The 27,271-nt window shown below is 41.6% G+C and overlaps 1 protein-coding gene across 2 annotated transcripts in view; it reads right to left on the bottom strand.

Moving 5' to 3' along the window:
* Nucleotides 1-3,111: 3,111 nt before the first annotated feature.
* Nucleotides 3,112-27,271, bottom strand: part of LOC141165894 (solute carrier family 46 member 2-like) — a 61,419-nt gene continuing 37,259 nt past the window's right edge. The window contains exons 2-6 of one of the 2 annotated variants that reach the window (XR_012251219.1): nt 14,205-15,267; nt 13,343-13,426; nt 12,392-12,548; nt 9,413-9,744; nt 3,112-3,486 (exon numbers count right to left, since the gene is read on the bottom strand). Coding sequence is in view for 1 of the 2 variants with exons in the window: in XM_073651936.1 (XP_073508037.1) it covers nt 9,675-9,744; nt 12,392-12,548; nt 13,343-13,426; nt 14,205-15,231 (1,338 nt within the window). In the remaining variant the exon portion in view is untranslated. Of the gene's footprint in view, nt 3,487-8,182; nt 9,745-12,391; nt 12,549-13,342; nt 13,427-14,204; nt 15,268-27,271 lie in introns of those variants that run through there. The other variant, XM_073651936.1, reaches the window with a different exon arrangement.

Genomic DNA, 27,271 nt, shown 5'->3' with positions numbered 1-27,271 from the left:
TTCGATCGCAGCATCGCGGGGGTTAATGTGCTGGGAGCGGTGCGTGACCGCTCCCTGCACATAGTACCGGGTGTCAGCTGTGACAATCAGCTGACACCCGGCGGCGATCGCGCCCGCACAGCCTGTGTGCGCGCGCGATCGCCATGACGTACTAATACGGGTCTGGCTCTTAAGTCCCAGGGCACAGACGCGTATTAGTACGTCAGATGTTATTAAGGGGTTAATCACCTCAATAATAAATAAGCATAGAGGTCAGTGTCAAATATAATAAGAGATGCTTTTTGGACAGGAGAAATGCACAGGTAACATGATTATTTACCAAACACGCAGCAAATCATAGTGTTGGGGTCTTCCCAATGTTAGCCCTCCTTCACGGTTTGATACTCAATTTGCATAAACAAACCAATAGGCAGGGAATTAACCCATATCCTTAATAACCCTACAACAATTATCCCGTTAATTAGACATGGGTAAAATAGTAGGGAAACAGTTTATCTAAGTAAACGGAACGATCTCACCCATATTTCTGGAAATGTCTATCGTCAAATCTCCATTGTGGTGAGCATCACCTTATACGAACCACCCCGGCGCGTTTCTTCATATTGATTCTTCAGGGGGGGATAGGGTTCATAAATTTCCATCCATGCAGGGGTGAAAAAAATTCTTCCCCTAATCTGCACTGCTACAGCACATGTGAGGATCCCTCCTTAAATGTTGAGCGCTGCACTTGGATTGGTTACAGCGTGTCCCATGCTGCCATCCTCATCCTGAGTACAAACCACTTCCTCCAGTGTGGAACGCTGCCTGGCACGCACGCGTCATTTCCGGGGGTGTGGCTATGACGCACTTCCGGATTTCCGTGGAGCGCATACTAATTGCCAGATAAGATGCTCAGATCCTTTTACATCGCGCTCCCCCTATTGCCAGGGAGACGACCAGCTCATTAACAAGCGTCTGTGCTCTCTCATTATTAAGAAGGATATGGGTCAATTCCCTGCCTATTGGTTTGTTTATACAAATTGAGAAGACCCCAACACTATGAATTGGGAAGACCCCAACACTATGGTTTGCTGCGTGTTTGGTAAATAATCATGTTACCTGTGTATTTCTCCTGTCCAAAAAGCATCTCTTATTATATTTGACACTGACCTCTATGCTTATTTATTGTTGAGGTGATTAAGGTTCCGTATGATCATTGCTATGTATCATCAGGTGCTTTTTGTTGAGTGACTATTGACTCTTGTATGCAGGACTATCCTACTTAATACATACACAAATTTCCGTATTTACAGGAGAGTATTTTGGATGACCAGTAACACATGAGAGGTCACTTGAACATTTGATGTCTCTATATCAGGTGTGGCATTTGAGAAAAGGAGTGTATGAGTGGACCATTCTCCTATTTTTTGCATTCATGTTAGTTTGTGAGCACTTGCACTTTAATAATTTTATAAATAATTAATAAAAGTTTTATATTTTAATTGATACACGGCTATTTCAATTCTTCTGGATCAACAGATTAAGGTATAGGGATTTTAGTAATACCATAACAGTAATACAAAAATAAAACTAACTAAAAAATTATAAACTGGTTTATTCGTAATTGTAATAGTGCAGTAATGATAAAAATAAAAAGGGTAATTCATTTGTGAGGCCTAGTTCCAGTAAGTTAGTGTACTGTTGGTATGGGGAGTACAATTGGGGGAGAAAGGTTGAACTTGATGGACCTAGGTCTTTACCCAACCTACGTTACTGTGTTACTATTTTACTCACTTATATAGTGCCATTAATACCACAGCACTTCACAGACAATATCGGCACTGTCTCCATTGCGGCTCACAATCTAAATATCTATCAGTATGTCTATGGAGTATGCATAACTCCGCCAGTCCTGGCTCATCTGTCCCCAAAACAACCCGAAAACATCATTGAACCGCCACCATATTTGACTGTATGTACTGTGTTCTTTTCTTTGTAGGCCTCTTTCCATTTCCAGTAAACAGTAGAATGATGTGCTTAACCAAAAACCTCTATCTTGGTCTCATCTGTCCACAAGATGCTTTCCCAGAAGGATTTTGGCAAACTGCTTTCTAGCTTTTTTTGATGTCTGTGTCAGCAGTGGGGTCCTTCTGGGTCTCCTGCCATAGTGTTTCGTTCAAATGTTGAAGGATAGTTCCCGTTGACACTGATGCACCCTGAGCCTGCAGGACAGCATTAATTTCTTTGGAACTTGATTGGGGCTGCTTATCCACCATTTGGACTCTCCTGCATTGTAATATTTCATCAATTTCTCTGTCTTCCACATCCAGGGAGATTAGTTACATTGCCATGGGTTGTAAACTTCTAGATTTATGTGGGCACCATGGACAAAGGAACATCAAGATCTCTGGAGATGGGCTTGTAACCTTCAGATTGTTGATGTTTTTTCAACATTTTTGGTTCTCAAGTCCTCAGACAGTTCTCTACTCTTCTGTTCTCCATGCTTAGTGTGGCACACACAATGGAAAGTTTGAGACAACTTCTCCCCTTTTATCTGGTTTCAGGTGTGATTTTCGTTTTGCCTATGCCTGTTACTTGCCACAGGTCAGTTTGAACGAGCATCACATGCTTGAAACAAAGTTGTTTTCCCACAATTTTGGAAAGGTGCCAACAATTTTGTCCGGCCCATTTTGGGGGTTTTGTGTGAAATGATGTCCAATTTGCCTTTTTTCTGTGTATTGAAACAAAACAAAATAAACAAAGGAAATAAACGTGTATAACAAAACGTGTAATTGAAATACTTTTCTGGGAGAAATACTTCATTTTCTGGAACGATTTCAAGGGTGCCAACACTTTTGGCCATGATTTTCTCTTATTACTGAGGAAAAGCTCGAGGAATAACCTAGAACACTGTAGACTTGTAAGCCTGAATTCACATACAAGATTATGTGGTAATGTTTGCTTTTTAAATAAAGTGAGTGAAGAGAAACATTTTAATGATTCTTCACTTGAACTTGACACTGAAGTGTAGAAACTTAAAATTCCTTATTGTGAATTCTGAGTATGTGAAGTGTCTCTGTGCATGCAATGTATACTTGAATGGCAAAGTATTCAGACAACATTTCTTTCATAACAGCTTTATTCTGAGTTTTGTTTCTAGCAATTGTATACACAGTATGATGAAGCGAAATAAATTATTCCAAATGTATTTAGACTAGAAAGGGGAAATCATAACATTTACATAGGTAAACAGTGCCTTTAGCTTGGTAGCATTTTCATTGATTACAGCCTTGACTGTTCTTGGTATTATGATGCGAGCTCGGCATACTTGTAATTAAGGACTTTCTCTCATTCTTTTGCCTATGCTCATCTCTTCTTGGTATTGCAGATGTTCTATCAGGTTTAGATCCAGAGTATATCGGAGCTACTCATGTGCATTGTCTTGGTTGTTTGCCTTGGGTCATTCTGTTGGAAGGAGAATCTTGTCCCAGTGTGATGTCCAGAGCACTGTGGAGCAAATTTTCATAAAATACTCAATCCTTTATCTTGACTGCTTTTCCAGTTCCTATAGTTAAAAATGACCAACCGTAACAGACTGCTTCTGTCATACTGGCAAGATGATTTTCGCCTGAAATTACGCTTGGTCAACAGTACAATCTTTGTACAATCTTGATTTCCTTTGACAGTTCTTCAAGTCAAACTCTGTGTCATGTACTGGATACGTAGGCTTCTGTCTGGTCATTCTAGTAAAGGTCTAATTGATTAAATGCTGCAGTGTTGATGTTTCTGAGAAGGTTTTCTCTTCATTGTGGAACTTGGGAACTTGGTCTTGATTGTGAACCCAGTGACCACTGTGACAGAGGCCTTTGTATTCAGAGGTTTTGGAGGAGTCTTAATTATGTACTTCTTTAAAGGGGTATTTCCATCTCCAAGATCCTATCCCAATATGTAGTAGGTGTAGTAGTAATAATAATATTAGCAAATACCTCCAATTAGAAATGTAGTTAGTTTTTCTGATTCACTTTTTCTTTCCTCATGTGCAGGTACTGCAGGACCTTAGATATCCATTGTTGAGACCACTAGGAACTAGCTAACTAACGGTCACTATATCAGTGGACATAACCATGGATACCTAAGGTCCTGCAGTGCCTGCACATGAGGAAAGAGACATAGTCAATCAGAAAAACTATACTACATTTCTAATTGGAGGTATTTGCTAATAATATTATTATTATTATTATTATTAATATTATTATTATTATTACACCTACTACATATTGGGATAAGATCTTGGAGATGGAAATACCCCTTTAATTTAAAATTGATTTTTGTTATGATCTTTTAAGACTTTTCAATGCTACAAATTTTCAATGTACACTGTAACATCAACATAGGTGACCATTACCTAGACGGGGGCGGAAAGTGTGTCCTTTCGGCTTCTCGCGCTGGCCGGTATGCAACAGCATACCTTTTTTTATTTTTAAACTGTATCGGAAAGCACAGCAGACTACACTTTCTTATTCAGAGGGCCACTGCACACATTTTATTTTATTTTGTGGTGATTAGAATACATCACTCGCATATCACAAAGAAGAAATCATTGGTAAAGTGCTACCACGAAAACTAGAACTTTCCAATAGACTTAAATTATTCAATCTACTGTAGTACATTATTTCCAGGATCACTGCAAGAAAACCAAATATGTTTATCGGTCGTCCATGACAGCACCCAACGAGAGAGGGATCCGCCCTCCAAGGACAGGGAACAATCAGGCTTCAAAGGGGCAGTTCCTCTCCCCACGTCAGTTGGTTCTCTGTCCTTGAATGTGGAGCCTCAGGAACGGCGGTTCCAGAAGATTGTTTTTTTTTGTTTGTTTGTTTTTTCCCCTTTGAATGTACCTGCTTGGCGCAAGGTAGGCCGGATCGGCCACATGACTCCAGACACCAGGGTTGTGGCTCCCGGCCAGAGGAGGCTGTCGGTCCCTCTTGGTGAAGTTACCTGGCGGCGCCATGCTGTGGTGGGCGTCCGCTGGGTGTCCCGGGCTGCGCACGCGCCTGGCCAGCCGGAAGAGGCTGGTCAGGTGACATGTGCGCCGGACTTTCAGGGGCGGACCCACGACATCACGCGTGGCGGCGGCCATAATTGGGGCCGCCGTGTCCCGGGCATGCGCACGTCAGGGGGCGGTCCTGATGACGAGTGCTCCGGTCAGGTGACTCACCCGGACTTCCGGGTTCAATCTGGGAGGCTGGCTGCAGGGAGCACTTCCTGATAAAAGTTTGGAAGAGAGAATGGAGCGTTGCCTTAGTGCTCCATCCAACTGCTGCTGTATTATTGCTCCAGACAACGGCGCTCCTTTTCCTCAGCAATGAGCGGCACGGAGGCCCCAGTAGAGACTGGGTCCCAGAAGAAGACACACCGCAGTGGCAGTCATTCTTCCCGCGAGACCTTCAGAGGGGATTTGTCCCAGGACAAGAGTCCTCCTCCAGCTCCGGTACCTCTTCTTCACATCTGATGGGTGAGAGAACTCCGAGAATGTAATTTTATTAATTGTTTTTTTCCCTGCTTTTTTCTTTCGTCCTTAGACTCAGAAAAAATCTGGGAAATCATCGGCTAAATCTCTCCGCTGGTGGTTTGATGTTGTAGTACTGTTCACGGGAGTTTCCTGCTGGTCCCCAGCTACAAGGATAGTTACAACCGATGCCAGTCCTTCGGGATGGGGGGCTCACTTAGATTGGCACATACTTCAGGGGAGTTGGTCTGGTCCTTTAAAAACCAGTTCCTCCAATGTGAAGGAGTTAGTAGCTGTGGAGAAAGCTATAGAGGGGTTTCTGCCGGCATTACAGGGCCAACACGTCAAAATTCTGTCCTACAACCAAGTATCGGTAGCATATATAAATCACCAAGGAGGTACTCGGTCTAGGACACTGATGAGGGTAACAGAACATATTTTTCTCCTGGCAGAGACACATTTAGTCTCTATCTCCGCAGTACAAATAAGAGGGGAAGACAATAGAAAAGCGGATTTCCTCAGCCCAGTACACCTTCACCAGGGCGAATGGGTCTTGAATCAGGCAGTGTTCCTCCAAATTACGCTCATGTGGGGAGTCCCCTCCATAGATCTCTTTGCAACCAGATCCAACCGGAAGGTGGATCACTTTTGCTCCCTGAATCCCAGAGATTATCCTCTTGCTATAGATTCCCTTCTGATCAACTGGAGATTCAGACTGGGTTATGCCTTTCCCCCTCTAATTCTGATACCGACAGTTCTTCGCAAAATTTGAGAAGACAGGGCTCGGGTAATATTGATAGCCCCATTTTGGCCAAGAAGACCGTGTTTTTTTTGGCTCCAGCAGATGTCAGTCTCCGATACCTAGGTTCTCCTGGATCTTCCAGACCTCCTCTCTCAGGGACCAGTCCATCACCCGCAGGAAGGCAGATTGCATCTGACTGCCTGGAATTTGAAAGGAAGCTGCTGAGGAGTAGGGGGTTCTCAGCTGAGGTATCTTCTACTCTCCTTAAATCCAGAAAGCCTGTAACTTCCCGGATTTATCACAGGACTTGGAAAAAATTCCTGTCAGTATCCTGGGCAGATCTGAAGAGGGAGGTCCCAATTAATTTAGTTTTGGAGTTTCTACAGAAGGGGGTGGAGATGGGACTCTCAGTTAGTACCCACAAAGTCCAGATATCTGCCCTTGGAGCTCTCTATAACTTTAACCTAGCAAGGGACACTTCAGTTTCACGGTTCATAAAGGCATACACCAGATCCAAACCTGTTCGGTCCATTAGCTCAGCCCCTTGTGATCTTAACCTAGTACTCTCGGCCTTAAAAGCCCCTCTCTTTGAACCTTTACAGGGGGTTCCTATTAAAGTCCTTTCCCTTAAAATGGTTCTCTAGGTAGCCTTGACCTCCGCTCGGTGGATAGGAGACATTCAGGCCCTCTCAGCAGACCCTCCTTTTACCCTGTTTCGGGATGATGGAGTAATCTTAAAACCTGACCCGGCATACCTCCCGAAAGTAGTCTCTACGTTTCACCGATCACAAGAAGTTGTCCTACCCACTTTTTGTAGTAACCCCACTAACGATAAAGAGCAAAAATTACATTCCTCACATGTCAAACTCTGTTTAGAGAGGTACCTAGAATCCACTAGTTCCTGGAGGAAGGATAGGTCCCTTTTTGTCTGCTTTCAGGGACAGATGAAGGGATATAAGGCCTCTAAAGCCACGCTAGCCCGGTGGGTCAGGGAGGCTATTAGTATGGCCTATTCTGCAAGCGGCAGAGAGGTGGAGAAGAATATCAGAGCTCATTCCACGAGGGCCGTTGCTACTACCTGGGCAGAAAGGTCACGTGTGTCTATCGACCAAATATGTAGAGCGGCAACGTGGTCTTCGCCTACTACTTTTTATAAGCACTATAGATTGGATCTTTCTGGTGCTGATATCACCTTTTGGGAGTAGGGTTCTGCAGGCTGTGGTCCCTCCCTAATTCTACGCTTCTATGTAATTCTCTCATTGGGTGCTATCATGGACGACCGATAAACACGTAATTACTTACCGGTAATGTGTTTTTTCGGAGCCCATGACAGCACCCTCATATTCCCTCCCATCGTTGAGGGTTTGTCCCTTTTTGTGCTTCTCCTCTTGATGTTTTACACGGGGTGCTCGGGGTTGTGGTGATCTAACGATATCCAGAGATCCAGTTTTTCAGACTCTGTAACCATCTGACATGGGGAGAGGAACCGCCCCTTTTAAGCCTGATGGTTCCCTGTCCTTGGAGGGCGGATCCCTCTCTCGTTGGGTGCTGTCATGGACTCCGAAAAAACACATTACCGGTAAATAATTATGTGTTTTATAAACATTTTAAGGGAACCTTTCACTGGATTCCTGCTTTCCAAACCATGGATATTAAATCAGAGACAGGCTCCCTCATTATAAACTTAAAGGGGTTTTCCCTCAAACAAAAGTTCATCTTAAAAATTGTCTGTGTCTGACCGTGTACGGAACATACCACATCTCCTGGGCAGGGGAGGACGCAAAAGATAATACAGACATTACAGCAGGGGATCGCAGAGGATTCATTTTGTGAGGTAAAATATAGTGAAATGTTTTACCTCAAAATGAATCCTCTGCGATCCCGATCTGTAATGTCTGTATACTCTTTTGCTTCCTCCCCCGCCCAGGAGATGTGGTATGTTCCATACATGGCCAGACACAGACAATTATTAAAATGAACTTTTGTTTGTGGGAAAACCCCTTTAAGTTTAACTTTGAAATACTGGGGGCATTTGAGAAAAAATATAGTTAAAAACACGGCCAGGGACAAGGTGACTAGTCTCACAGATACGTCCCTGCCAGCTTCTACACGCCTTTTCATCAAGACTGACAGGTCTATTCCTGTGTGTGTATAGGGGGAAGCCGGTCATTCTAGCTGAGTGAGTGGGAGTAGCTGATGGGGAAATACCTTTTTGAAACTAGTCACCTTGTCTTTGGCCCTGTTTTTGACTTTCTCTTTGAATGGCTGTAGCGTTTCAGGCATAAATGTTTGCAATGAAGGAGCCAGTCTCTTCCTCATGCTGTCTGTGGTTAGGACAGCTGGAGTCATGTGACAGTCACCCTTTAATATTCTTCCAATAACCAACAGGCAGACAGTCTAAACAGAAAAAAAAATCTGAGCCAATTACTTCTTGCCACATTCCTCATGATTATGTCCTGTCTGAAGCCGTAAAGGGGTTGTCAGGTCTGAAACTACTTGTCTGTAGTTACTCAATGTGACTGCAGACTTGTGAATCCTCACATTGTACACAGAGCGTGCTGTGAGGATTCTCCAATTCCAGAAGTAGGCGATCATGTGACTGCAAGTATGTAATGTTCATACTCTGGGCCACATTCCTACTAGACTGTTTTTGGCCTCACTCAATACACTTGCATTGTGCCAGGCAGCACCTATCTATTCGGAATGTGGCCAGGAGTTTACATATTCCATAATTGTGGTCACATGACCGCCTCTGCTAGCACCAAAGAATCCACAAAGTGAGTGCAATGTGAAGAATCACAAGTCTGCAGTTACATTGCAGACTTGTAGTTTTTGACCGGACAACCCATTTAATAGGGAACCTATAACAGTCTATGGGCCTTGTTGTACTAATGAAATCCAAGACATAAAGAGGCATGATGAGGTTATTTACTGCCTTTTTGGGAACTGCTAAAACGCTCATTAACATTTGTAATTCAGTGTGAAATATGGAACTGCATTGTGTGCCATATTTCAGTCAATCCTGTTCTGTATAATACACTGTATTACATCCCAGAGGCACTGGCCCTGGGAGAAGGGGCATCTCCTTGGAGAATTGGTTGCATTGTTTTGTATTTAATAGAATATGATTCATACTATAAAATATGCAATGCGTTCAGAAAGAAGTCATTGCATAATATTACCTCCATACTCTTCTGTATCCTGCACCTTACTCCATCCAAACAGAATACAGCGGCATCGCAGAAATGTCAATGAGGTGTACGACCATCTGTGATAGAGTTAGAAATTAAATCGCTGTGCATTTCTCATTGCTTCCATGGTGATGGCACATTTGGTGTGTGTTTAATAACTAATTTATAGTTGGGAACAATCTGTAGTTGTGCATAGTGTTTAGACTGCTGGTTTCAATGATGATGGAAGAGGTTTCCTCATTCTTCAGGAACTTCATTGTGGGTCTGTAACCACTACATTATTCTGTTGATTTCTTCTGGACCAATTATGGCAGGCTACAATACTGGGAAAAAAAAACAAGAAAGACTATTGTCAATTAAAGAAAAATTCTATAAACATTCCTGATGATTTAAAAAAATCTGTTTAAATCAAATTGATAAAAACCTGTCAAATCGCATACTTGCGGTCACATGACCGCCTGCTCCCGGTACCGGGGAATCCTAACAGTGCGTGTGATGTGAGGATTCACAACTCTGCAGTTATAAAGTCACTGCAGACTTGCACTCTAAGGCCGGATAACCCCTTTAATAGACATGTCTGGAATCTATGGTCTGCTTGAAAGATTGCTACGTTTAAATTGACCGAGAAAAAGCTGAATCCTCATAATAGCATTTATTTCCATATACACATGGGCACTGGGAGCTGCACATTCAACTCCAAATGAAAATATGAACAAAGCATAAATTTTTAAACTGAAAATGAAAAAGGAATAATAGTCTGATCAAATAAGTGTCTGCATTTTCATTTACAAACTCTGATATTTACAGTATAAATTGAAATTTGTTTCCAGACTTAGATTTTCTCTTAATCACTGAACTAATACTTAGTTGTATAACTTTTATTTCTGACAACTGCTTTACATCTGTGTGGCATGGAGACAACTAATAAGATATTCCAGCCCAAGCTGATTGGACTACATTCCACAGTTCTTTTGCATTCTTTGGTTTTATACCAAAACAGCATTTTTGATGTCCCTCCACAAATGCTCAATCTGATTGAGGTCAGGGGATTGGGCTGGCGACTTCATTACATCAATCTTGTTGGGCTGGAACCATGATGTTGACCCCGCTTACTGTTTGGGGTCATTGTTTCAGCAGGACACAATTTCGCAAGGGGATTTCTTCTTCAGCATAAGCAACATGACCTATTCCAGTATTTTGATATATTCAAACTAGTTCATGGTGGCTGATATGCGATAAATGGGCCAAACTCCATAATATGAGAAACCTCCCCAAACCATTATGCTTGCTCCTCCATGTTTACAGTCTTCACATTGTACTGTGGCTTTAATTCAGTGTTTATGGGTCATCTCTCAAACTGTCTGTGGCCTTTAGATCCAATAAGAACAATCTTGCTCTCATCTGTCTATAGAATGTTGTGCCACTTCTCTTCAGGTTACTCAGTGTTCTTTGGCAAACAATAACCTTTTCAACACGTCTTTTTTTTCAGCAGTGGTACTTTACGAGGGTTTCTTGCAAATTAGTTTGGTTTCAAGTAGATGTCTTCTGATGGTTGCAGGACTCACAGGTAACTGAACAACTCCCTGGAGCTGATCATTGGATGCTTCTATGCCGTTCTTGTGATTCCATGAGGAGGGTAGTATTTGTTTTCCTACCACGTGTTTCGGGTTTTGTTTGCCAATTTAAAGCATTGGAAATCTTTTTAACTGAGCATACAATTATTTTTTTGCACTTTTTTTTTCAACCTCTTGATCAAAGTTCTTTCTCTTTCGGTACAATGTCTGGAACGACCCATTTTACTCACTGAGCAAGGGCTAAAACCAGCAGGTGCAACATTTGCTCTCCTTCTTTAAATAAGGGCAATAATTGACTCCTGTTTCTTCACAGAATGAGAAAGAAAAGGGGTTTGGTACCGTGTTAGCCAGTAGAAAAAAGATTGCTCTCAGTGGGAAAAACAAGATAATCTTGTAGCTATGATACCTTTTAATGGCTAACAAAAATAAAATAAATGATGTTACAAGGCAAGCTTTTGAGACAACTTAGGTCTCTCCATCAGGCATATTATGACAAGGTATATGAAGAAACACAAATATATGCACACAAATAAAGAAAAAAAAAAGCAGATGCATGGCATAATTGACATTTAAATAAGCAAACAAAGTGAGCTCAGAGAGGGAATCCTTAATTGGATTAGATTAGTGGTGTGAAAGTTTTATGGTCCCAATATCCATGTAAGATCAGAGGCCTGGTGCCTTCACTGTTTCTGGAGCAGATTCCTCAGATTTTGTAGTGAGTCATAAATCCTCCTGACAGATTTATTCCTGTGTGGAGGGTGTGAAAGACCCTAGTCAGTTTGCATTCCCAAACTCGTCCGTGTTTTTGTGATTTAAAGTTGCCTTTTAATATGACAACTTTCATATTTATTATGCCATGCATCTGCTTTCTCTCTTTTTTTTTTTCTTTCTTTGTGTGCATATATTTGTGTTTCTTCATATACCTTACCATAATGTGCCTGATGGAGAGACCTAAGTTGTCTCGAAAGCTTGCCTTGTAACATCATTTATTTTATTTTTGTTAGCCATTAAAAGGTATCATAACTACAAGATTATCTCGTTTTTCTCACTGAGAGCAATCTTCACAGAATGAATGACCTCACTAATTAAAAACCACACTGCTGTTAATTAGAACATCTGCCTTTCATTAAATGAGTAAATTACACCCAATTAGCATATCATGACTGTTAATTCTGTTGGTTGCCCATTACTCGCATACACCTAGTCATGATTTTTTTCCCATGTTGTATGATCTTTTCAGCCAAAAACAAAATGAAACACATTTGTGATGTTATTTTGCACATAGCGGTCTGTCTGTTTCTATACTTTTCATAAATGTTACCCTTAAATATTTAAAAATGTTTTAAATAAACAGATATCATGACTATATGGAGAATTATATGTGTCATATACATACCCAATGGGAATAACACTGGTGAATGCCAAGGCACCAAACACAATAAAACAGAATCCACTGTACCAGTCTAATGTGGCTTGATAGAGCTTGTTGAATCCTGCAGAAGAGCTCACTGCCACAAGTTCTATCGCTAGCTGTAGTGCAACAAACACTTTGCCTGAAAAAAAAAGTTTTGAGATCTTAGGTGTACAGGAATCCATGATAGCAATTTTAAAGAAAATTTATCTTCATCCTCTGTCATGTAGTCACACTCCTACTCTGCCGTGACTAAAGCATAGAATGAGAAGGAGGTTGGCTTAGATATTTAAATAAGCAGTCAGTCAGCCCACTACACACACAGTACCGATGTGGTGCAGAGACGGCAGAACCAGGACTGAAGACCAGGGGACATGATAATTGAAGTGTATTACTGAATTTTGTAAACTCATTTAATATATAATTTTATTTAACTGAACACTCCCTTTAATGACCTTTAGGCCACAGCCCCACTATCAGTATTTGGTCAGTGATTCCTCTCAGGAGTGAGAGCCAAAACCAGGAGTGGGTGATAAATGCAGAATTGGTGACTTGTTTCTATTCTACCTTTTCTCTGATTGTTCCTCACCTGGTTTTGGCTCCCACTCCTGAGAAAAAATACTGACCAAATACTGATAGTGGGGATGTGGCCTTACAAAGACACCTAGTACTAGACAATTAAGAGTAATTAGTATTTATTTGTGAAATAACATATCACCTATAGCTACTAACCGCTTTCTAGATTTTATGCCTAACCTCTATTCTCTATGAACAACTCTGCATAATAAAAGTGTAGGTGCTAAATAAAAATAATGAACGTACCCACAAAAAAAACAACACATAGTGTATTTTGCAATGTGTACTGCCTGCATATAGTGTAAATATATGGTAGATTTACAATCATTTTTATTCATGTTTAGCACTGTAACATCTTACCATATGAGGAACCCTGAATTTGCTTCGATATCATTGATCTGATGGTTGGTGTAGGGATTAATGAAAATATCATCACAACTCGAGCTGAAAAGTGTATTAATAAATATATCAATGCAAAAATATTTCATAAGGATAGTGCAGCATGTAATTTCCTAACTTTCAGCAGAGCAAAAATGTAATTATTCAAGTTCTTATTAAATATTAAAGGAAAATACAGTAAACACTTGTCAATGAATAATTTGGGATATAAAGTCAATTGTTGTGCATGGAAAGTAACATCTTGCTAACTAGAAAAAAAAATGCAAAAGTCCAGGTAAGGCTATGTTCACACATTGAGTTTTTGCTTCATTTTCTTGCAGCTTGTTATGCAAATTAAGAGCAGCTTTTTACAGTACCAGCAAAAGCTATGAGATTTCAGAAATGTTATGTTTGTGGGTTTTTTTCTTGACCGAATTGGAAATTACAGCGTTTATGAAATCTGCAGCATGTCAAGTCTTTCATCGTTTTTGCAGCTTATTTTCATCCACCGAAAGTAATAAGTGCAAAAAACTTATTTAAGCTTTTTTGCTGCGTTTTTTGTGAATAAAACTAATGTTATTAAACATGTACTGAAGACAAACACACAAATATTCCACACCAAAAAGACACAGCAAAAAATGTTGCAAAAATACTATGAAAACGCAGAAAAACAGGCGTTTTCAATGTTTTTACTGCCAAGGGAACCGTTTTTAGAGGCTGCAAAAATGCAACATGCAACTAAAATTTCAAAAACTTCTATGCAGGTCCTCTTATTACTATAGTTTACATCTGAACACTAGTGTATGTGAATTGTTACACTACTTGTTCAACGATATGTACTTACCAATATAATACATATATGTTGAGCGCACAAAGGCCATTATCAGAAGTCCAGAACCAAATGAAATGATTCCAATAGTAATCAATCCCAAATCACCTGTAAATCTAGAAAAAATAAAAACTCCTAGAAAGCTGGTGATGCAGGTCATGTAAGCAGCGGCATTGCCATAGCCAACATCTACAGGACCCCAATTCAGAGGCTTCTTTAGTACAAACACATTGAGTACATCATCACTTGCCGTAAAAGCAACATTAAAAAGTATAGCACTGACAAACAATGAAATAAGAATGAGCTTCGATGGTGCTTCAAGAACAGAATTTTCAGTCTTGTCCTCTTGTATAGTTGTATTTCTAGAGTCTTTTAAAAGTCTGGTTGTCTCTGAATTATCATCTTCTTCTGGTGTCCTCAGAACAAAAATGCAATATAGGACACAAAATGCGTAGCCACCAATGCTGCAAAACATAAGGATAGTTCCTTGATGGCTCGTTATATGTAAAAACACAAATAAATGTCCTGATACCAAACTGCCTACAAATCCTGCTAATCCATACACCATTTCAATAATAATAAGTTGAAGAGATCGTCTTCTTTCAGAAGAACGTAAGGAAGCCCAAGCCATAACACCGGCCCAGTAGGTTGTGAACCAGCCAGTTAAACCATTCAGTGCTGCAGAGCCAAACATTACTTCCACTGGCCATTCCCACGTGATGACAAACAACAAAATCATTCTTGATAGGAGGTATCCGAGCAATGGCACACATATAGTGACTTTCCTGCTGGTCCTGTCTCCAATTTTTGCTAAGGCGTAGGCAGAAAGAAGAGGTGTTAATCCCATGATGACATTATAAATGATGTAGAAGTTCGAGATGGCTTTCTGTAACATGTCATCTCTACTACAGTTGGATGGAACCTCTAGGCTGTTGATGGATGTGTTGTAATGATTCCTTACCACCATAAGGAGTGCCGTGTCATAGAAGGAGCTCGCAATCTGAGCCCCTGCAACTACTGGCTCAATCCACTTCCTAGACATCTCTGTAGTATTGCAGAGAATTAGCCTAAAGAGGACCTATCAGTTGTGAGGAAAACAAAAAAATGGCAACATAAATGATAAGAAGTATTCCAAATACATATCATTAACATAACTGAGGAATTCCCTCGGTATGGCAGGGATGGAGGTATTTCTTTTTACTTTAACAGGATTTTTAGCAGATCAATTTACCTGCTTTGCCATTATATCAAGTCACAGTTCTATTGAATATAATGGCAAAATCAATTAACCAATTTTTTTCCCATAAATTTGTCTAAAACCAATCACAAACCTAGTGACTTAATTTGCCAGTGCATACTCATCAAATCCAAAAAATATCACAGAAAAAGCAGCCTTACTTACCGATACTTGCTCACAATACCAATATACTGCAGGGTGCAGCAGATCCTCATGATAAAAGATGGAGGCACCACAGGAGCAAAATACTAATGGACAACCATATGCCTACCATCCATGGGGGGTTGCTTATATTATAGATGCACATACATAAGGTTGTATAAGGTGCCATTAACATAGATACCGTGGGGAAAAAAGTATTTAGTCAGCCACCAATTGTTCTCCCACTTAAAAAGATGAGAGAGGCCTGTAATTCACATCATAGGTAGACCTCAACTATGAGAGACAAAATGAGAAAACAAATCCTGAAAATCACATTGTCTGATTTGGAAAGAAATTTTTTTCAAATTTTGGTGGAAAATAAGTATTTGGTCACCTACAAACAAGCAAGATTTCTGGCTCTCACAGACCTGTAACTTCTCCTTTAAGAGGCTCCTCTGTCCTTCACTCATTACCTGTAGTACTGGCACCTGTTTGAACTTGCTATCAGTATAAAAGACACCTGTCCACAAACTCAAACAGTCACACTCCAAACTCCACTATGGTGAAGACCAAAGAGCTGTCGAAGGACACCAGAAACAAAATTGTAGCCCTGCACCAGGCTGGGAAGACTGAATCTGCAATAGGCAAGAAGCTTGGTGTGAAGAAATCAACTGTGGGAGCAATAATTAGAAAATGGAAGACATACAAGACCACTGATAATCTCCCTCGATCTGGGGCTCCACACAAGATCTCACCCCGTGGGGTCAAAATGATCTCAAGAACAGTGAGAAAAAATCCCAGAACCACAAGGGGGGACCTAGTGAATGACCTGCAGAGAGCTTGGATCAACGTTACAGAGGCTACCATCAGTAACACACTACGCCACCAGGGACTCAGATCCTGCAGTGCCAGACGTGTCCCCCTGCTTAAGCCATTACATGTTAGGGCCTGTCTGAAGTTTGCTAGAGAGCTTTTGGATGCTCGTCGTGTTTGGAGGAGAAAGAATGCTGAGTTGCATCCAAAGAACACCATGCCTACTGTGAAGCATGGAGGTGGCAACATCATGCTTTGGGGCTGTTTCTCTGCCAAGGGACTAGAACGACTGATCCGTGTACATGAAAGAATGAATGGGGCCATTGAAGATGAAACGTGGCTGGGTCTTTCAGCATGACAATGATCCCAAGCACACCGCTAGGGCAATGAAGGAGTGGCTTCTTTAGAAGCATTTCAAGGTCCTGGAGTGGCCTAGCCAGTCTCCAGATCTAAACCCTATAGAAAACCTTTGGAGGGAGTTGAAAGTCCATGTTGCCCAGCGACAGCCCCAAAACATCACTGCTCTAGAGGAGATCTGCATGGAGGAATGGACCAACATACCAGCAACAGTATGTGCCAACCTTGTGAAGAAATAAAGAAAACGTTTGACTTCTGTCATTGTCAACAAATTATATATAACAAAGTATTGAGATGAACTTTTGTAGGTGACCAAAATTTGAAAAATTTTTCCTTCCAAATCAGACCATGTGATTTTCAGGATTTGTTTTCTCTTTTTGTCTCTCATAGTTGAGGTCTACCTATGATGTAAATTACAGGCCTCTCTCATCTTTTTAAGTGGGAGAACTTGCACAATTGGTGGCTGACTAAATACTTTTTTCCCCCAGTGTATGTATTGGGCACCATACCGGCATACAACTTTTTGTAAACCCCCTGAAGGAGGTCACTTCTTTTAATTGATTTACAGCTTTCCAAGCCTGAAGTGGTTAAAAGAAGCTCAAAAGACATATGCAAGCAAGTTGTTTTTACATTACAGTGAATATGTTCATTCTTTTAAAGGGAAGATGCTGTAATTTTAATTTTTGTATTAATAGATATTGATTAATTTCATGTGATGCACCACTTCTGGGGCGGCTGTGGGCTGGTATTTTTAGGCTGGGAAGGGCCCAATTACCAGGTACCTTCCCAGCCTGATAATATCAGTATCCTGCTGTCTGCTTTACCTTGGCTGGTTACCAACAATAGGGGGGACTCCATGTTGTTTTTTCATTTATTAGGGTAAACACCCTTAAGTGCCAAATGTAAGGCACTAAAGGGTGCAAGTTTATTATATGTAGGGGGCTTGTGAAATTATATATTTACAGAACATTTATCCATTCTTTTACACCACTGCTCCCATAAAAGTGGACAGATCAAAGCTACACATTTCTAAGGGAGCAGTAGTGTGATGTGTGACCCTGATCCGTCCACTATATTACTGCTCCCATAGAAGTAGACAGAGCGGGGTCACACTTTACACCACTGCTCCTATAGAAGTGGACGGAGAGGGATAACACATTCTACCACTGTTCACATGGACGGAGTTGGGTCACATATTACACCACTGCTCCTATAGAAGTGGATGGAGTGGGGTTGCACATTACACCACTTCTCCTATAGAAGTGGACGGAGTGGGATCACACATTACACCACTGCTCATATAGAAGTGGACGGAGTGGGGTCACACATTTCTAAGGGAGCAGTGGTGTAATGCGTGACCCTGCTCAGTCCACTTCTATGGGAGCAGGGTCATATATCTAATCCCAGTTTATAATACATCAAGCAGCACCAACTAACACAATCGGTGCTGCCGGCCATCCTCGGTGATACTGTCTACTTGTCAGTATCACTGGCAGTCACCAACAAAATGTGTCATACGCCCCAGACTGGTGTATATAATCGCATCATGCACGATGTGCCCGAGACCAGTGTATCTAATTCCATTATGCGCGACACACCCCAGATTGGTGTATCTAATCCCATCATGCGCGATACGTCCCAGACCGGTGTATCTGATCCCATCATGCGCGTTACGTGCCAGAGCAGTGTATCTAATCCCATCATACGCGATATTCCCCAGAGCGGTGTATCCAATCCCATCATGCTCAATACGCCCAAAGCGGTGAGTCTAATCCCATCATGCGCGATACGCCCCAGACCGGTGTATCTAATCCCATCATGCGGGATATGCGCCATAGAGGTGTATCTAATCCCATCATGAGCAATATGCCCCAGACGGGTGTATCTAATACCATCATGAGCAATATGCCCCAGACGGGTGTATCTTATCCCATCATGTGATACACTACACTAAGCGCTATATCTAGATACGCATAGTGTATCACATGCTGTGAATAATCTCAGTGTGTGATACACTCCACAACATATTTAACCCCAGTTTATGATACAGCGAACAGCACCAATGCTCGGTGACGCTGTCTACTTGACAGTATCACTGGCAGTCACCAACAAAATGGCTCCGCACTGTGATCCTAAACTTCATCCTTTCTTATCTTTTTACAAACACCCAGAAGGGGAGGAGAGGAGCGATGTCACACACATGTGAGCAGATCCAGCCCACATTTACTGCAGTCATAATGTGAGATAATTGTACACTAGGTTTTCATGGCAAATTTCAGCAGCTGCTCCCTCTAGTGTTTAAAAGAGGAAATACGAAACATTTTTAAATTATTTTTCATATTTTACTTCTTTAAAACAAATGATAATATTTAAAAAAAAAAATCAAAACATTAATACTTTACATTTTTTTAATTGTTGAAAAAAGTTATTTTTGATGGCACCTTTTGTTTATTTAGCACTTTTTCAGTGTAGTTACAGAGCGGACCCTTCTGCTAAAAAATGGTGTATGCACTTTGGCTTAGAGGTCCAGAGCAAACCAAATTATAATATTTTTTAATAAAACCTAAAAAGTTTTCAATTGGTAAATATAAAGAGAGATATTAAAGAGGTATTCCAGTTCCTGAACATACAGTTGCGCTTGCAAGTTTGTGAACCGTTCAAAACTTTCCATATTTCTGCATTTATTTGACCTAAAACTATATCCGACTTTCACACAAAATATTAGACTTTGTCATTTTTTATTGAGGAAAATTATTCAATTTCACATGTCTGTTAGTGGCAAAAGTATGTGAACCATTAGGATTAGCAGATTATTTAAAGGTCCAATTAGAGTTTGGTGTTTTCAATCAATGGGATGACAATCAGGTGTGAGTAAGAAACCTTTTTATATGATAAGAACAGGGAAAGTTTGATTTTTACAACACATATTTATGGAAGTGTATTAAAACTATCTTTAAAGAATTTGGACTCCACTAATCCATGGTCAGACAGAATGTGTACAAACGGAAGAAACCCAAGATAATTATTACCCTGTCCAGGTATCGTCAACCAACAAAGATTACTCCATGTCAGGATTCCTGCTATCCTTCTACAGTTTGACCACTAGTGGCTGCTATTGTTCACCTTGCAATAATTGTGCTGCAATCCCACTCCTTACCACTGGAGGCTTCTGCTATGTTCTGCAATTGCCCTTTACTAAGATGTTTCCTACAACTCCTTTGCTAACTCCAAGAACTTCTATTACCGCTTGTGCTCTTTCGGCCACTGGATTTTAGCAGTACTACTCTAGTATTGTAACACTCCAAGAGCAAGGCATAAATAGTCTGGTTGGTCAGAAAGGAACTCAAAGTGACCTTTAAGCAACTAAAGGCCCCTCTCACGTTAGGTCATGTTAATATTTATGAGTCCACCATCAGAAGGACACTGAACAACACTGGTGTGCATGGCAGGATTGTAAGGAGAAAGATACTTCTCTCCAAAAAGAATGTTGCCACAACTGCAGTTTGCTAAAAATCCCCTGGATAAGCCAAAAGGCTAATGGAACAATGTTTTGTGGACAGATGAGCCAAATATAATTTTTTTTATTTAAATGAGATGTGTTATGTTTGGAGAAAGAAAACCACTACATTACAGCAAAAAAACAAAACTCATACATATGTGAAACTTGGTAGTGGTAGTAACATGGATTGGGCCTGTTTTACTGTATCCGCACTAGGACAGCTTGCCGTCATTGATGAAATAATGAATTCTGACAGAAAATTCTAAAGAAAAATGTCAGCACATATGTTCATGAGCTGAATTTCAATGGAAATTAGGTCATTAACAATGACCCAAAACACACGTCATTCTACAAAAGAAGGGTTAAACAAGAATAATGTTAATGTTTCGGAATGGCCAAGTAAAAGTCCTAACCGTCGTCTGATAAAAGTTATGGATGAACCTGAAGCGAGCAGCGTTTTCTTTATTAACTTTCAGTTCTCTTAAATCTGATGTAGCTTTAGGCGAAATTTATCCAAAAACATGGAAAATTCTGAAGGGTTCACAAACTTTCCAGCACCACTGTAAATGGGTTTAATTGTATAATTGAAACTTTCCAATTCTCTGATTTACTTTCTGTATTCTCAGTCTTCAAAATGTTTGTACAGATTTATTAGAAACTGTCACTGGATAATGGGTTGGACGCACAGGGTTACAACCTATTAAACCCTCACCCACCAAGCCGGGTTTCACCTTCATGACCAGGCCAAATGTTACAATTCTGACCACTGTCACTTTATGAGGTAATAACTCTGGAACGCTTGAACGGCTCCCACTGATTCTAGGATTGCTATTTCGTGACATATTGTACTTCATTTTTCCAACAAAATTTACAAAACCATTTTTTAGGGACCACATCATATTTGAAGTAACTTTGAGGGGTCTGTATAACAGAAAATACTCAAAATTGACAACATTCTAAAAACTGCACCCCTACAAGGTGCTCAAAAATCCACATTCAAAAAGTTTATTAACCCTTCAGGTGCTTCACAGGAACTGAAGCAATGTGGAAAGAAAAAAAAATTCACAAAAATTTTACTTGAGATCCAATTTTTTTTATTTTCACAAGGGCAACTGGAGAAAATGGACCCCAAAATTTGTTGTGCAATTTCTCCTGAGCACGCCGATAACCCATATGTGGAGTAAAACTACTGTTTAGGCGCACAGTAGGACTCGGAAGCAAAGGAGCTCCGCTTGCCTTTTTGAACACAAAATTGGTTGGAATCGAGAGCGGACATCATGTCGTGTTTGGAGAGCCCCTGAGGTGCCTAAACAGTGGAAACGCCTCACAAGTGACCCCATTTTGCAAACTAGACCAGTCAAGGAACTTATCTAGATGTGTCGTGAGCACCTTGAACCCCCAAGTGCTTCACAGAAATTTATAATGTTGAGCTGTAAAAATAAAAAAATCACATTTCTCCCACAAAAATGTTCTTTTAGCCCAAATTTTGCATTTTCACAAAGGTAACAGGAGAAAATGCAGGGTCCAATTTGTTGTGCAATTTCTCCTGAGTACGCCGATGCCCAATATGTGGAGGACAACTACTGTTTGGGTGCACGGCAGGACTCGGAAGGGAAGGAGCACCATTTGACTTTTTGAACGCAAAATTTGCTGGAATCATTAGCGGACGCCATGTCCCGTTTGGAGAGCCCCTGATGTGCCTAAACAGTGGAAACCACCCACAAGCGACCCTATTTTGAAAACTAGTCCCCTCAAGGAATGTATCTAGATGTGTGGTGAGCACCTTGAACCCCCAGGTGCTTCACAGACGTTTTATAACGTTGAGCTGTAAAAATAAAATATCACATTTTTTCCACAAAAATTTTCTTTTTGCCCCATTTTTTTCATTTTCACAAGGGTAACAGGAGAAATTGCACCATACAATTTGTTGTGCAGTTTCTCCTGAGTACACCGATACCCCATATGTGGTCAAACTACAATGCAAAGTTCAGAAGGGACGAAACGCCATATTGGTGTTCAGATTTTGATGCAATGGTTTGAGGGTGCTATTGGCAGAGCCCCTGAGGTGCCAGAACAGCAGAAACCCCCAATAAGTGACGTAATCTTACAAACTACACGTCTCAATGAATTCATTTAGGGGAGCAATGAGCATATTGACATCACATATGCCTCACAGAAATTTATACCATTGGGCGGTGAAAAAAATAATAATTACATTTTCATTGCTAAAATGTTGTTTTAACCCTAAAATTTTTATTTTCATAAAAGCTAATAGGCAGGAAAAAATGGACCTCTGTTTGCTGTGCGACTTCTCCTGAGTACGCCAACACCCTACATGTAAGCGAGAACTACTATTGAGGCACAGTGCAAAACTCAGAAGGGAAGGAACTCCATAATTTGCTGCAGATTTTACTGTTATCGTTTGCGGGTACAGCAGAGCCCCCCCCATAAGTGACCCCATTTTAGAAACTACACATCTTAATGAATTCATCTAAGGGTGCAGTGATCATATTGACACCACAGGTGTGTCACAGAATTTTATACCATTGGGCAGTGAAGAAAAAGTTATTACATTTTTACCACAAAAATGTTGTTTTAGCCCCAGATTTTACATTTTCACAAGGAAAATGGGTAAACATGGCAGCAAAATTTTTCATACAATTTCTGCTGAACGTGGAAATACCTCATATGTGGCTGTACAGTACTGCTTAGCCAAATGGTGAAATTCGAGAGGGACGGAGCACTATTTGCCTCCTGGAGCACAGATTTTCCTAGAATAGTTTGCAGACTCCATATACAGAGCCCCTAAGTGCTAAAAGAGCAGAATACCCCCTCAAGTGACCCCATTTTTAGAAATTATACCCCTTTTGGAATTTATCTACAAATGTAGTGATGATTTTGACTTCATGGGTGTTTTCCAGAAACAAGCAGCTGTGGATGTTGCAGAGTCAAAATTGCAAATCTGCTATTGTGCTGCTCGTACATTGTAGTGCCCGGTACATTGTAGTGCCGATGGCACTTTTAAGCACGTGTAAAAAGACAGACACCACCGAATCATAGACCCGATGGTGGCCACAGTGCCTCCATCTGCCCCATTATAGGGAATATTCTGCCAGGGGTTCCGTCTGAATCATATATTTCAGAAATTTACACGGAAATCCCGGTGTAAGCGCTCAGCGCAGAGCTCAAGGTAAATGTGCGTCAAGCCTTACTGCGATCTTTGTGAGGTAGAGTGAACAAATCAACAGCAGGTGAAGAATTGGTTTTATTTACTTTTTATGCCATAACTCGTGCAGTATAAGTGATTAGATGACTTTATTCTTCAGGTTGGTGCAATTTCAGCGATACCAGATTTATATAGTTTTTTTCTGTTTGGCTGCTGTCACACACTAAAAGATGCTTTTTTTTGCAAAAACAAATTTTTGCATCGCCATATTTTGACAGCTATATTTTTTTGCCGCTTTTACATAATAAAAACTATTTCATAGAAAAAAGAATTATTTTAACGCTTTACTCTGAGAGCTATAACTTTTTCTGCTGATGGAGCTCTTTGGTGGCTTTTTTTTTGCGGGACAAGATTACGTTTTCAGCGATAGCATTTTTATTTACATTCGTCTTTTTTATCACGTTTTTTACGGTGTTCACTGAAGGCATTAACTAGTGGGACAGTTTTATAGGTTGGGTTGTTCTGGACGTGGCAATATCAAATACGTGTATTTTTTTTATTTTTTTTTTTCATAAAAATATTTATTTATGGGTACAATATATATTTTTTCTTTTTAATATTATTTAGTGATTTTTTAAAAATATTTTTACCCTCTTTTTTTTACTTATTTCACTTAGTCCCACTAAGAGGAGCACTGCTATGCTTTATAACTGTCAGTGCTGCACTGACGCAAGTTAGTTAGATCATACACTGGGCATGATCTAACTAACTTGCTAGCCCTGATGACCTGAATGTCACCATGATGACATCGGGTCACCATGACAACGATTGGCCCCTTGCGATGACGTTGCAGGGGTGCCAATTGGAGGTCAGAGAGAGCCCCCTCCCTCTGCCTGCCTTCTAAATGCTGCGATCGATATATCGATGAGTGTCAGGTGTCATGTCAACTGAACACCCAGCGGTGATCGAGCGCGCACAGCTCCTGAGCGCAAAATCACCTGGTTGTATTCCATATGTCCAAGGTCGGGAAGGGGTTAAAAGATACAGCTCTGATAACTGCATTGTATTAAGATGTGTTATCCTTGGAAGTAGACTGAGAGTTGCAATTGACTTACTGCAAAGAGAGATCTTGAAAATGTGAAAACATTGATATCATATAATAAATGAGCTTTTTCCCCCCATGACTAAGGACTGATATAAGGTCAGAAAGGCTTCAGTTGGATTACATGGGAGTCGGTATGTGGAATATAAAATGCAGAGGAAAGAAAAAAAGGATCTGAAAAGACAGCGCTTCTGCATAGCAATATATCTGGAGGTAGAAATGACTAAGTAGAAATGTGGAACTTACACTCTGTGAGTGGCTTGAAAACCACTCAAACGCAACCAAGCCTTCAATAAATTGTAATCAGCCTGCAGCTTTCACCCGGACGGATACCTTGATGCCGCAAAGAGAGCACTGAAACAGGCATGAAAAAAAGAAGCGCCAGCCAACAATTCATAAAGCATGGAAGGTAATGGTGCAGGTAAGGAAACTCACATGGCAGGGGGGAGGCAGGTAGCCCCTAACCCCTGTATCCTGGTGCAAAGGAATCCCGTCAGTAGTGTCTTCAGTTGTGGTGCTCATGTGAGAGTGTGAACTGTGATAGCAGCAGGAGAGCATTAGGACCCTGTGAGTTTTGCCTGGCTGAATTCAGAGCAGGGTCAGTTTGGGAGACCCTGTGTGTTCTGAGTGTGTCTGTTGTGTGAGATGCTGGACGGGGCATCTGAGGAGAACTGCGAGGACTGAACTGCAACAAGACTCTCTTCTACAAGCTTTCTTGTGGGGGTTGATAACCCTTGGCCCTGGTGAAGCTGTGTCCCTGCTTAAGAACAAGTTCTGATCTGGGGAAAGCTGTGTGGCTCTTTGGAGTTTTGTGGAAGTCCATGCTGAGTGGACTAGAGACTTTGTGCTGAAGGAGCCAAGTGTCGAGTGAGAGGGAAAGAAACGGAGGATATCATCTCTGTGACGGAGCGCGTGGTCTGGAAAACAGTGAGTGACTGCGAGAGGAGAGACTGGGTCCAGTGCCATTCACATAGAGAGGATACTGACAAGCCTTGTGAAGAGTTCTTCCCAGACCTTAGCCTGAGGCTACAGGACTAAAGTCCCCGGGGTGTGGGCTCGGCATCAGCCGACAAGACAAGGAACCTTTGCTGTTTTTGTGAATGTTGCTTTTTATTTGGCGGCAAAGTTTTCCCGGGACTAGCTGCAGCCACCGCGATTCCCAGGCCTGTGATAGACCACATCTGAGGTTAATGGTACCGTAACTTTAAGATACCTGAGTATCCCTATACTAGGGGAATAAGAGCAATTGGTATAGTTTCATGCATTGTTATTGTTAATAGTGGTAGGATTGTACTCAGTGTGCCATCTCAGGGGTCCCTATAGAACACCCTCACTAGATTGACACAGTGTTTAGGTAAAATTGTTCCAGATCTTTAGAAAAATTAACATAAACTGGAAACCTTGAGATTGGCACATTGATTTCAGCTTTTGCTGATTGTGTGTATTTAGTAGAGACAGTGTCCCAGGTAGAACCTGAGACTGATTCATGCCATACTGAATTTTAGTCTAATCCCTTCATTAGTAAAGAAAGTGTTGTTTATTTCTGTCTCTGTCTCAGTTTGTGACTCACTGGATCCCTCTCGGACCTCTGGTCATTAAATTTTTGGCGTAGTCGGCAGGATCCAGTGCTTGTCATGGACGGAGGCGAGGGAAGAAATGACTCTGCCGCACCAGCAGCCCCCACGCTGGTAGCGGAACCCCTGGCAGCCGCGGCGACTTTGGGAGGATATGTGCCGGTAGGAGCTTTACTCCAGCACATGATGAAATACGACGGGCGTAACATGCCGTTGCAGAATTGGGCTGAGAGGGTCCAGAGTGTTCTGCGGATGTGTAATCTGGCCCCCGCGTTACAAGCAGAGTTGGCATTAAATGTACTAGAGGGCGACGCTAGGAGTATGGTGATGGTACATCCAGAGTCAGAGAGGAGCACGTTAGAGAAAATCTTGGAGCTGTTAGAGGGGAGTTCGGGAGGCCGGGCTCGCGTGGCCCAGCTTCGTTCTTTGTTTTTCAATCGGCCCCAAAGGGAATGTGAGACCTTGATGCAGTACTCGAATACCTTACAGGAAACGTTGAATCAGGTGCAGCGACTAGACCCAGGGGCCATGGGGGCATTCCGAGAGGTAGACCGCTTGCTCCGGGATCAGTTCATAACAGGGTTAGCCAATAAACTCCTTCGAGACAAACTGATGGAGATGACCCGAGCAACCCCAGAATTATCCTTCTGGCAGATTTATCGCGCCGCAGTGGAAAGGGAGGAGGAGTCTACTCTGGTGGTCGAGGGGGCAGTGGACAGTGCACAGCTGGAGGGAGGTCGGGAGCCAGTTTCAGGAGGGGGAGGACTGGTAAATGTTGGAGGTGTCTAAGCTGGAGGTGTCTAAACTCAGAGCTGGGCCGGTCCCTACTCCCACGGAAGGGCCACCTGCCGCGTCCTCTGGAATGGTGGTTCCGCAGTCTGCCAGGTCGTCCTCCTTGAATGATTCAAGTTCTCGTCCACGAGGAGCAGTCACCTGCTGGAGGTGTGGGCGTCGGGGACACATATGCCGATTGTAACATCCCTGGCGGCGTGCTTGCATAGTGCACCACCTCCCACCATGCAAGACTGCAATCTTACCTGTCAGTCCATGCTGCACTCTTTGCTCCAGTACCTGCTCTGTCCATGTCTCTTGTCTGATTGCTTAGGGCGTCGGCGTGGCTTTCTGCTTGTTTCTTATAGCTACTGTGTGCACAGTCCTAATCCATCCCCATCCTATTGCTGTGAGTCACTGGA

This window comes from Phyllobates terribilis, unplaced genomic scaffold (assembly GCF_046119375.1).
Source record: "Phyllobates terribilis strain yellow unplaced genomic scaffold, ASM4611937v1 Scaffold_1__5_contigs__length_1240528914, whole genome shotgun sequence".
NCBI classification, from domain to species: domain Eukaryota; kingdom Metazoa; phylum Chordata; class Amphibia; order Anura; family Dendrobatidae; genus Phyllobates; species Phyllobates terribilis.
This window is presented reverse-complemented; position numbering and strand designations above follow the sequence as displayed.